Source organism: Chrysemys picta, chromosome 2, assembly GCF_011386835.1.
Source record: "Chrysemys picta bellii isolate R12L10 chromosome 2, ASM1138683v2, whole genome shotgun sequence".
NCBI lineage: Eukaryota > Metazoa > Chordata > Testudines > Emydidae > Chrysemys > Chrysemys picta.
The window spans coordinates 119045238-119058395 of NC_088792.1; the positions used below are offsets into that span (position 1 = coordinate 119045238).

General features: G+C 43.9%; 1 protein-coding gene across 7 annotated transcripts in view; it reads left to right on the forward strand.

Annotated features, from left to right (window-relative positions):
- The window catches only part of STX17 (syntaxin 17), a 101071-nt gene that overhangs the window by 69140 nt on the left and 18773 nt on the right, over window positions 1-13158 (forward strand). For all 7 annotated transcript variants that reach the window (XM_065587224.1, XM_024099611.3, XM_065587222.1 and 4 more), the window contains exon 4: window positions 4018-4249. In XM_065587224.1, the coding sequence (XP_065443296.1) occupies window positions 4018-4249 (232 nt within the window). The remainder of the gene's footprint in view (window positions 1-4017; window positions 4250-13158) is intronic.

A 13158-nucleotide genomic window follows, 5' to 3' on the forward strand; every position in this document is an offset into this window, starting at 1 on the left:
GTAGGGGAATTGAACCTGGACTTTCCACATCCCAGGTGAATACTCTAAATATTGGGCTAAAAGTTACAAGGCAGGTGGCACCACCACCACCTCCTCCAACTCCACCTCCTCTGGTGACCAGATTTTGGATGGGACCCAATCTGGTAGGCTGGTCTGAGAACACCTGCTGGATTGGACACTGCGATTTAGGCTGACAAACACCTGTGTTCCCCCAGTTTATGAATTGCTCTGCGGTTTAGGTGGGAGGTAGGCCTCCAGATGCCTAGAGGGAGGCAGTGATGCACATGCTCAGAGGTGAGAACTTTTATCCTGAAAACTTAGGCACCGAGTGAATTTAGGTACCTACAGAGTTTGGTGGGAATTTGTGAATTGCAATGGAGCCTAAAACTGGGACGTAGGTGCCCAAGTGTAGGGTTTTGGCACCTCAGTATCTTTGTGGATCTGAGCCTGATGGGTGGCATCCCCACTTCTTCATTTAAATGAGTAATTCTGAAAGACTTTGTTTGGTTAAAGGAGATATACAAACAGATAATCCTTTTTTGAGGCCCTCTGCTGCATTATTCCTTTGCCTCAGCCTGAACCCTCAAGGAACACAGGTGCAATAGGGCTTTCCTTAACCCTGCTGTCATGTTAGGGAAAAGGTTTCCGTGAGCAGGCACCAGATTCTCCTTGTACACTTAAAAATACATATAGCTTTCCAGGTGGAATACACTGTAAGTTACTAGTATTTCCACGATGTGCAACATGAACAGTGTATATGTACAGACAATACGTTGTGACTTCAACATCTCCTAATATGGGTTCAATTACAGCTCTTACGAGTGTAAGCTGCATTGGGGAGAAGAGGTAGGTAGGTAGGTCTTCACTCAATCAGCAGTGAGTAGTTGATAGTAGTATTATGCCTTTGTAAGGCCTAGTATTTCTGGAGGTGTATGGAAAGTGATGTCCCTTGCTATATCTGCTCAACAGATGTAGCCTGCACTCTTCCTAGCAAAGCCATCCCCTCGCCAGGTCACTTGTTCTGTGCCAATACCAGCTTTCCCCCTCTTTTCCTGTCCTCTCTTTCTTCCTCACATTATGCTTCTCCGATGCATCCCCACATGCGGTGGAATAATTTAGCTCTAATTGTCTCTGTTCTACCACCAACAAAGTTTTTGATTCTTGGGAGCAAAAATGTTTGTAGGACATGAGTGCTGATGCTAGCTGACTCAGATGTTTCCCAGAAATAGCAATGCAGCTGCAATTATGGATGTAGAGTCATTTAGCAGTTAGATCAGGATGCCTGATATTTTATTCCTAATCTGCCAATGACTCGTCATGTGACTATTGGCAAGGCATTTAATTTATTGGTACCTGTTTCCCAATCAGTAAAATGGATATAGCTCCTCTTCACACTTGGAGTTCCTTGGATGAAAATATTCTATATAAATGCAAAGTATTGTTATCTTGGATGCACCATTTTGTCTGACGGTGCTCAGTTAACCAACTGAAATCAATTAAAAAAACAAAACAAACCTACACTTCCAGCTCCCTTCCACACATCAGTCTGAATATTTTGTGTGAAAGGAAGTGAGGGAGGGTAGTACTCACAACAGAAGAAAGTTAGCACAAAGAAAGCAAGACGGCATAGTACAACAGCTTAGAATTCAAATATGCTTTGATGAACATTCTCCCCCCTCCCCTCCTCTCCAAGGGAACATCAAACAGTGGTCCATGACACTCTAAGGGTAAAATCAATAAAATGATAGGTTCTGTGATTTCTGTGATCTTGTGGTAAACCTGCAACCTTTAATTATAATACATTAATGTCCTTAACAAGAAATAACTGTGCACAGTCACATGGTTATTCAGATCTTGTAGAGTTCAAGTAAATCTTTAACCCGTTAAACTGGGGATGGGCAAACTTTTTGGCCCAAGGGCCACATTGGGAAATAGAAATTGTATGGCGGGCCAGGAATGCTTACAAAATTGGGGATGGAGTGCGGGAGGGGGTGCGGGCTCTGGTTGGGGGTGTGGGCTCTGGGACTGGGGATGAGGCATTTGGGGTGTAGGAGGGTGCTCTGGGCTGGGACCGAGGGCGGGAGGGGGATCAGGGCTGGGGCAGGGATGCAGGTTCTGGCTGGGGGTGCGGGCTCTGGAATGGGGCTGGGGATGAGAGGTTTTGGGTGCAGGAGAGTGCTCTGGGCTGGGATCGAGGGGTTTAGAGAGCAGGAAGGGGATCAGGGTTGGGGTAGGGGGTTGGGGCCTTTGGGAGAGGCTCAGGGGGTGCAAGCTCCGAGTGGTGCTTACCTCCCCCGGAAGCAGTGTCATGTCCCTTTTCCGGCTCCTATGCGGAGGCGTGGCAAGGCGGCTCTGCACACTGCCCCATCCACAGGCACCGCCCCTGCAGCTCCCATTGGAGCACGTAGGAGCCGGAGCAGGGCCATGCCATGGCTTCTGGGAGACACATGGTGTAGCCCAGCGACCCGGCTGGAGCATGGGAGCGGGGCTGAGCTGCATGGTACGACTTGCGGGCCGGCTTAAAATGGATCTGGCCCGCGGGCCATAGTTTGCCCACCCCTGCATTAGACCCATATCAGGGGCTCTGATCTGTAGATCAGGCTCTGATCCATAGTGTTATAGAACTCTTGACATTCCAAATAGTCTGACACATTCTCACAGACTTGTGCCCTCTGTAGACACTGACACCTATGCCAAGTGTATGTAAAATGCTATCCAGCAGTATCTGGTACAGCCGTGAGATGATTCTTTCTCTGTCCAAATCTTGTGCAGGGTAGAGATGTGTTGGTTTGGAAAGCAGAGCTGGGTCTAAGCTGCAGTGGGGTCATGTCTGAGGCTGAAAGGGTTGTAATTATGTAAATATTATACGACACTGATTTTTGGCCCTTTTATCTGTGTAGGATCGTCCTAATAGTCTATGTAAACTAAAGCAGCTCTCCACTACCTGTGAGTTCCTGTGTAAATGTAGAGTACAGTGACTGCTTTGCAAAATATGCTAAATATATCCGGTATCATAGCAGTCCAGTTTGTTACATCCACTAAGGTTGGGTTCTGAAACATATTCATAGTGTTGACCACATCTTCATGGAGAGTTTGTCTTGTGGGCAACTCCCGTTGTGATGAGAGTGGTGGTTTAGCTGTGGTTGAACTGAAGTTTGCTCTTGTAGGTCTGGTTAGCTTTTGTGACGTTTAGATCAGTCTGGTTGATGAACATGGGAAACTGAGATCATTTTTCCCTTTGGTAATCAGTACATTTCTCTGCTATTACTGATATGGCAGCAAGAACTGGAACGCTGCAGCCCCTTTGGGCACAATGGGACAGGTGATTAAATGTACAGAGGAGGAACCATGCTTTGCCTGTCTGTGTTAAGGGTTACATTTGTGCAGCTATATTGATGGCTGTAATTGGGGAACATTCATAGTGAAGACAAGACCTTAAATATGACATCTGTAATCAGGGCTGTAGTTAGCTACTTAGGTACCAAATGTCAGTGGTTACTCCCCAGTGTACAGCCAGTTTATTAGAATGGGTGAGAGGGTACAGAATTAGCCACTGCACTGAGCTGCCGGATATCTGGTGGATTGTGTGGGTTGTACTGGTTCCAGGGAAAGAACTTGTAAGTACCAGTTGTCACAGATATAGGATATACTGTGGGAATAGACCTGTGCACAGATAAAGCTGGAAAAAATAAAATAGTGGGGAAAGAACATTTTTCTCACTGTAGGTGAGTTCTTACTACTTGTGCAAAATATGTCCATTATCTCCTTGGTGCAACAGATTTTTGTTTAGAATATTTTCATTTTAACTAGAATAAAATTAAAGCATTTGGTTGTCTAAGAACAAGACCTTTTTGGAATTTTTATTTTTCTCAACTTATACAAAATATTGAAATGTAATTTTTTTTATTATTTAAAAATTAAAATAACTGTAGTTAATTTGCATCACCCCCTTGAAAGAGGTGTGTAGGAGTAGCAGCATGCCATAAAGTTACAAATAATCTTTTAAAACTATTGCAGCAACTGCGAGCCAATATCCGAGAGATGGAGAAACTGTGTTTGCGGGTCCGACTGGAAGATAAACAAATTCTCCAAAGAATGATAAATCCAGTTAAAGAGGAAGCGTCATTTGCCATAAAAGAATTTCTACAACTCCATTCAGAATCTGCAGAAGAACTTAAAAGACAGTTTAATGAACAGGAAGACACCTCTTTAAAGTCTCCTCTAATCAGATCTGCGACGGTAGGAGGAGGTAGTAGAACTTATTTTTTCTATGTACTGTATTGTGGTATTTTTATATTTGTTTTATGATAGTATATTTCCAGGGTTTTCTGACCAGATATTGTGGAAATAAATAGACAAGACTTCAGTTTAGTAAAACATTATTCTTATGACAAGAGGTGAATTTTAATATAACTTTCAGATACCACAGTTTTCTCACCATATGTAGAATACAGATTATTTTACTGCACAGTTTATGTTAATAAATGCTTTAATCAGCTATCCAAGAAAGAGGAAAAAATTGGTAGTCTAATAAATGTAGTTAAGTAATGAGAGCACTAAATTGTGCAGTACAAGCAATCTTGGAGTTATTGTAGTTACATTTTCTTTTTCCATTGCTCTGTAATGGTAATCACTTAGTACATTTTTACTTAATTCATTATCTATGAAATGATGAAAATTCTTATATCATCACTGAAAGCCTCAATCAGGAGGAGCAAGTGGAGTATAAAATGTCTGTTTACACAGAAATATATCTTTGTAATTGGCAGTAAAACAGTAAAAGTACAGGACCATTATATGAGGTTTTGAAAACACATTATACTACCTTATAGATCATCCAAGGATGGGCCTGGTTGCTACTGCTCTTCTCTGATCCCTCTGCTTTCATGAAAACTGTATCTTTCACCTCTCACTCTTCCTTTCTTCCTTCCTTCCCCCATGAGCACCTTCTTGTCTCTTTTCACCCTCATTCTGTCCCACCTGCCCTTACTCTAGAAGCCAAATCTGCAGTTAGCTGCTGTTAACACCTGAATCGCCGTTGAGAAGGACTGACTATTAGAGTTAAACCAACACATCCTCAAACAGAAAAGTTTGAAGATTAATATTCGTTAAAATACTTCGCAAGTTTCACATTTTTTTATTTAAAAAACATATTTTCAGTTAGTGGCCTCACAGAAAATCTTTCCTTTCAGGAAATTCTATGTAATCTGCTGTTGTATTTATAAAGTGCTAATCTTCATAGTATCTAGTTCTGTCTCCTTGTTGTCATAGAAGTTCCTTCTATAGAGAATTGCACGGAGAATTGTGTGCAATGTCATTAGTAAGAGGGAAAGTCTTTTCACAACTAAGAAAAGAAGACAAAAATGTATGTTAAACTGTAAAATGTCTTTTTTTTTAAAAAAAGGATTAGTATCTTGATCTGAATGACCTTCATGTTTTTTAAAAAATGGGTCATTTTGGGTCATTGGTTAAAAACCAAGAAACCGATTAGAAATTTTGGGATGGCAGGCATAGCCATAGGAAAATATTATGGGAATGACATACACTCACAAGTCAGCTCAGGAATGGAGAAGTAGTTCACCTCACGTAAAGTGAAACATACAGGCACACAGACAACTGAGTATAATTTATATAGGATTTTTTAAAAAGTTTGCATGAATATGAAAGCAGCTTTTTGAATTCATGGGGCAGCTGTAATATCATATTGCCTGTTCTTTTGTGCTTCGAGGCTGCAGATCTTAGCTGCTGATCTTACTCAATCAAAGAAACTTCCTTACACCCCAGTTCTTTTTCGCATGTTGCTTCCAATCTGGCAGAGAAATGAAGAGTTTACAAATTCAAATAGCCCATTTAGGAGGCATGTCAAAGAAATGATACAGCCCTTTCCCTTTCCACCATCCCCCATCTCAAGTCCAATAGGAGTTGAATTTAATTCCATTTTAAGCAAATGTTAACAAAAGGCGAGACTCCACTTTTAAAATTACTAAAATTCTTTTTAACCAGCATATTGAATTTTCCAGAGAACTAGATTTTTATCTTGAGTGTAATGAAGTGTGAAGGTACTTTGTAAAGTATGCAGAGGTGTTTTTTTGTTACTGCAGTTTTGATGAGATGTTGTAGTTGATGTTGAGGAAGCACTTCCATTCTAAGCCCTATCACAATTGGGTTACAATTTCCTAAAATACGAACTTTTGAATGTAAATTTCTCATTCATAGTTTCAGCCCGCAGGTGTTTCATCTTCCTCCTCTCCCTTTTTTTCTTTTGTTTTTGAAGTGGGAAAGGAAATATTGAAAAAATTTAAATGGCCAGAGTTGGTTTTATCAGAAAATTAGAATAACACAACAGTGTTACCAGCTTTGCCCGTTACTTTGGGGTATGCTCATTTATTAGGGTTACTCTTCTGGGGAGGAAGGGGGAGGTTCTGTATTTCTATCAATGTACTGCTTGTGTCACTTGTGTTCTTATACCGAGCTCTACTTCTCCGTGCTACATGCTCCCCATCATGCAGTGCTTCCCTGCTTTTCTGGTCCCAGAGTTCCATGCGGTTCTTGCCTTGGAATCTCTGTTCTCCATTCTGTATGCTAATAGAGATGCCTCCTTGCCCCATCTTCGAATCAAATGAGACTAGGGGAGTTTCCTTAATTCTGTCATCCTTATCCCAGGGGTTTAGGTGTGTCTCCCACTGCCTTTTCGTTGCTTTTTGTAAGTCTTTCTTCTGATGCAGATTTGGTTCAAGCAGAGGCTGGCGGAGCGGGGAGGGGAAGGTCTTTCGTGAGTCAAACTGGCTGGATAATGTGCTCTGGTTCCCCAAGAACACAGAACTGCTAAGTAACAGAGCCTTCTTACGAGGTGTGAAATACTCTTTAATGTGGAGAAGTCATTAAAGGCTCTTTTTGTCACTTAAACCCAGTGGTAGACGGGGTGGCTCTATGTATTCTGCCGCCTCAAGCACGTCACTCAGGCGGCTTTCGGCAGCGCGCCTGTGGGAGGTCCGCCGATCCCGCGGCTTCGGCATACCTGCCGCCGAATTGCCGCCAAAGCCGCGGGACCGGCGGACCTCCCGCAGGCACGCTGCCGAAGGCTCCCTGACTGCTGCCCTCACAGTGACAGGCAGGCCGCCCCTGGTGGTAGGACATCCTAATCTGGTGCAGAATAGGTCAGCATGGAGAAGGCAATTGGGGGCAGGCCATTTTACTTACAGGGTTTTTCCTCTGTCCACAGTTCTGCTTAGGAAGCTTCTTTATTCTTGAATTACTGCTAAACGGTTTTATTTAACAAGTGTAAAATATGTAATGCTGGCTAAGGCCATGTATAGATTACAAACTTTGGTCGACCGAAGTTTATGTCATTGTAAAGCCGCTGCAGTTAGTATATCACACATGCATGTGCATACTTAGCTGCTTGCATAGATGCTAAGTGTGGTACACCAGGGGTATATCTCAGTGTGCCACCTTCCAGTGCAATGCCTTTTGGGGAATTTTCACAATGTGTTGTGGGGCGCACACGACTCCTGCCGGGGGGCTGAGAGCAAAAGGTCAAGTTCCCATCATGCAACTTTCACTGTCTCATAATACCATGAGATGGTTATGACTAACGCATAATTTTTGTGTCTTTTTAAAATCCCACAAACTCACACAGCACTTGTTGCTACCAGTCATCTCTATCAGAAGAATGAGCCCACGCAGCTCTACACTGTTGTCATTGATGCTGCAAATGCAGGACAAACAATCCTCCGGCACTTGTAGAGCTGCAGGAAGTACCACAACATGATCATTTCTTTGAGGACAGATTGCTAAGGGACATAATGTAAAACAAATCAAAGTTGGTGGCATTTACAGATCAGCTACAGGACAGCTTCTGGGCCTAAGAAATGAGCAACTGACTGGTGGGATTGCATTATGATGGTTTGGGAGGATGAGAAGTGGCTGCAGTACTTTCAGGTGAGAGAGGCCACATTCCTGGATCTGTATGCCACGTTTGAGCATGGACAAGAGAATGAAAGCTGCCTTGACAGCTGAGAAGCAAGTGGCGATGGCGCTGTGGAAGCTTGCGAAGCTGGATTGCTATCAATCAGTGGGAAATCATTTTAGAGTTGGAAAATCCATAGTGGGGGCTGTTGTCATGCAAGTGTGTGGGGGGCATTAATTGTATCCTGCTATGCAGGGCTCTTACTCTAATATGGAGGATGTTGTGGATGGATTTGCAACTATGGGGTTGCCAAACCATGGTGGGGGAATAGATGGCACACACATTCCTATTTTGGCTCCAGCTCACCTTACCGTAGAGTACATCAACGGAAAGGGCTACTTTTATGTGGTTATGCAAGTGCTGATGGATCACCAGGAATCACTTCACCAGGGAAGCCCTTTCCTACATTGGAATGCAGTCTATTGGAGTGGTGGAAGGTCAATGCACAGTGTTTTCCCAGGCTTGGAAAACTGGCAAAGAGTTACCTGTGCATTCCAGGATCGTCTGTGCCTGCAGAACGTGTGTCTTCCAACGCTGGCCTTACTGTTAATCTGCTGCGCACAAGACTGACACCAGAACATGTAAACAACAAAAATCAGCAGTAGAGTTGAAATTCTAATCAGACTTTTTGTGTTTTTGGATGGCTCGGGTATTATGTAAAAAGTTAAACAAAAAGGTGGGTTTTACACACAAGACTGTCTGTTTTTGTTGTTAGTAAAGGTACTTGACAACAATAATGTGCGCGGTTGGTTCATTGTGAACTCATTAACAGTTAAACAGTTAACTGATACAATTTTAGTAGTTTAAATGGTTACTTTTTTAAACACTATTTACATCCCTAATAGGGAGGGGTCCGACCCCCTGTCACTCCAGCTCCTTCTCCACTGCCTGTGGTTTGAGATGGAGCATCACGGTGTCTGTTGGCTAGCTATGCAGCTTGCTGCCTCTTTTGCTTAATCTTTTCTTAGTAAAAAGAACAGGAGTACTTTCTGCTACTCTGAAACTTTTCTTAGTAGTGTTTTTTAAAGCACAGTTTGTGCTTTTTGCCTGATTTGGGCTTCTCTCTCTCTCTCTCTCTCTTTTTGGCCTCCAGTACAGGTTATGCCCAGGATCCCAGGCTTCACACCCTGCCAGAGGTCTGTCCTCCGCAGCGATGGTACATTCAAGCTGCTTCTGCTGCCTGGGAGAGTCTCACATTCCCTCCAAATGTAAGATCTGCCCAGGTTTTAAAAGCAGATCTAAGAAATTGAGGGAAGACTGACTGTACTCCTGCTAATGGAGCATTATCTCAGACCTGTAGGATCCGAGTCACCCCCTGTGCCTCAGATCCACAGTGAGCCCTGGTGACTGTCTCTACTGTGACAATAAGCAAAGACCCTGGGGCCCCTCAAAATTGTCTAGATCCTCAAAGAAGGAAAAAAACCCTTCTCCAGAGTGGGAGAAGAGAAAGGAAAGTTATCCCTTCAGTCTGGGTTTCCGGAGACCTCCGATACTATCATCTGCAACAGTAACTCGTCCTCCGGTACCAACACAGTCACCAGCCTATCACAAACATTTTGGGTACAGAGGGAACAATGTCAAGCGCACATAACAGAAGGCCAGACAATCACCAGGGCATCTCTCCAGGCCTCACTTGATGCAGCCAACATAGCTCATGCTCCATGGCTACAGCAATTCATTGAGATTTTTGGCTGCAGTCTTCTGGTCTGCCCCACAAGGTACAGAACACTGTCAAGGACCTTCCCTTCAAGGGACCCAAATTGTTTAGTGATCCCACAGATGGGTCCCTTAATTCTCTTAAAAACTCCCAGGTGACACTGCGATCTCTGGGCATCTATGCACCTATGGCAAAGAGAAACTACAGTCCAGCACGGATGGCTCAACAGTTTCACTCAGTCCCTATGAGTAAGGCTGCAAATTTGTCATTGAAGTCACAGATTCTGTGATTTTTTTCGTCACCTCCATGACTTCTGCAGTAGCCAGTGCGCCTGGCTCAGGGGCAGCTCAGGCAGCCCCTGCACCAGTCCCACCGGCTGCTGCTGGGGCAGACTCAGGCCACCGCCCCAATACCCCCCCAGCAGCAGAGTTTGGCTGTGGGAGGGGACAAGGGATTGGGGCACGGGATGGGTCACAGGTCATGAGTTTTTGTTTGTTTGTGACCTGTCTGTGACTTTTACTAAAAATACCCCTGATTAAAACGTAGCCTTACCTATGAACCCATGAGAACAGCTGAGCACCCCAGGAAGAAGCGCACTGAAAAAGAAGATCATCCTTTTCAGTGACCTCCCAGCCGGTGACATCCTCGAAACGGCTGTTATGACCCATTTAAGGGTCATGAACTCTCTCCTGCTCCATATCTTACCCTGCACATTATCCCATTCCCACTGTTTTGAGGATCATCTTTCCCATTTCCTACCTTCCTGGGAGCTCATCACCTTGGACAGATGGATCCTGGCAGTGACTTTTACTAGTTACTCCATCCAGTTCACCTCCTTTCTGCTTCTTCCCCCATCCCCATCCCACTTTATCAACCCTTCTAATGAGGCAGAATGTACAATCCTCCTAACAGTCGGGCAATTGAACCTGTTCCCCTGCACTTTGTTGGAAAAGGGTTCCCATTCCTGGTCCTGAAGAAAAACAGGGGAGGAAGGGATGGAGACCAGTTCTGGATCTCAAGACATTGAACACTTTTGTCAACTCTCAGTGGTTCAGAATGGTAACCCTAGCAGTGACAATTCCCTCCCTGGAAGATTGGTTTGTCTCCCTTGACCTCCAGGACACTTTTGTGTCCATGTTGTCATACACCCCTCACAAGGATGTTTTCTAATCTTGTGATGGGCAGAGACCACTATCAGTATTCCGTCCTTACCCTTTGGCCCCTCCACCACCCCAAGGTTCTTTACCAAAGTCCTCTTGACCCCCTGCCTCCACCCTTAGAGCATAAAGTGTGGAATGGCCGCAACCGTCCTTTGGTTCCTTCTTACCATCAGGTGGAAAGCAGAGTTCACCCCCTACTCCTTAGTGGAATTTTCTTCTTGTGACTTCTTCTAGTCAGTTAGCTTTGGTTAATTCCCAATAAATTCTTCCCCCCCTCCTCCTTTTTATTAATTTTTTGCAAAAAAAAAAAAAATTAAATGTACTTTCTCCTCAGCGCTTTGTACCCCACCATAATCTAAAATGGTATATTCGGAACTCTCATGCTTCAAACCCAGACTATCTTATGACAGACTCATTGCACTTATAGATGGCCATAGCTGCTGCCTTTTTTGTCTTAGTGATAGCCATGTACCAGCCTGCTGCTCAGTATGCTGCTCCTTTTTGACCCTGATAGTTGAAGTTGTACCTTCTTGAGAAATCAGTGAAGGGAGCGTTAGACCCTGAAGCATGGGCATCCACTTCAAGTCCCAGACAGCCAGTGTTCCTGTTACCTGATGCAAAACAGCTAAGGTCAGTACTAGCAAAAAATCTGTGCCACTGTCAGTCAAGGATCTGGGACCATGGAAAACCACCTCAGTACCAGCTTCCACTTTGGCGCTGAGGATCGGTACCACCTCCTTACCACGGCAACACAAGGTAGAAATGACTTCTAGCACCAATCTCCCTCGTCCTGCAAGTAGAAGTTTAAAAACTCACTCTCCTCCTGGGAACAGAGCTCTAAAGCCACTCATGTATTGGGGCAGGTGACACTGGCACAAGCTTCCAGATCACTACTGAAGAAGTATTAGACACCCTTCGTGCCTATACCTGTCAGTGCTGGTGCAGACTTTAGCATTGATAGTACAGATGTTAACATACTGGCTGATCTAATGTTGAGGGAATAGTTATGTCTCTAGCACTGCCTTCTGTAACAGTAATGCTATGGTTGGTACCATTATGCATCTCTATCCTCATACTACTGAAATCACTGCAGATATCAGCACCAACTTTTGGAGGAAGTCAACTTGTTTTCTCCATTACTGGGACACATCTTTCCACCTTCCAATAAAGAACCTTCTCTTTTTCATTCATGCAGATCAAGTGAAGGTATCATTACAATCTAGGGACACACACTTCAGAGCCCCAACTCATCCACCTCTGGCCTAGCAATGGCCTAGTCAACCATACCAAAACCAGCCTTATCTTTACAGTGCTCCTCCTTAGCCCTATTGGATATACTGGGGAACTTCATCTCACTAAAGCATCCAGGAGCTGATCACCATCTTACCAGTCACAAAAATGCAGAACATTCGCCTTTTGTATCAATTGCCAGACTCTTGACTGCAGAGAGGGAGGAGGAAAAATAGCTTGAAGATGAGGAACAAGTAGGTCTTGAGCCTCCTGAACAACACCATTCATCTTCTCCCAGCGACCTGTCATTGTCTTCCCCTGATGATGCAGTCTAGGCTCTTGTACCAGCTCCTGATGATTTTATAGCCTTTTAGCAGCTATTCTCTTGCATAGCAGAGATCCTCAAAATAGAGACCTCAGTAATAGAAGAAAAAACTCGTAATCTATGTGACATATTGCACTCTTCTGCTTCTGTCAGAATAGCATTGCCAATTAATGAGGGGGTATGGAACAGCTTCTGTATGAGGCGAGATTAAAGAGAGTGGGACTGCTCATCTTGGAGGAGAGATGACTGAGAGGAGATATGGTAGAGGTATGTAAAATCATGAATGGTGTGGCAAAAGTGAATAAGGAATTATTTACCCCTTCATATAACAGATGAACCAGGGATCACCCATGAAATCAATAGGCAGCAGGTTTAAAAGAAACATATGGAAATATTCCTTCACAAAACACTGATGGAGAAATCCCATTTATAGACTTGTTTGCCAACAAAGACACGTGTCCTGTCTTTTACTCCAGAGGAAGCATGAACCCAGGATCCTTGCAAAATGCCTTTCTAACATTGTGGGATCAAGGTATCATATATGCATTTCTGGATGATAGGGAGAATCCGACAGGGTACAGCCATACTGATCCTGATAGCTCTATATTGGTTGAAACTGTTCTTTCTGGTTAATAGACCACCTCAAAATGTCTATTCTGACTCTGATAGCACTTCCAGACATATCACAGAACCAAGGTCAGATGCTTCATCCAGACCAGAAATCACTGCATTTGAGAGCCTGGTTGTTGGCTTGTTGAGTGGTTGCAGAGGCTGCTCCTTAAAAGTAAAAGAAATGTTACTGCTAAGCAGAAAAGAC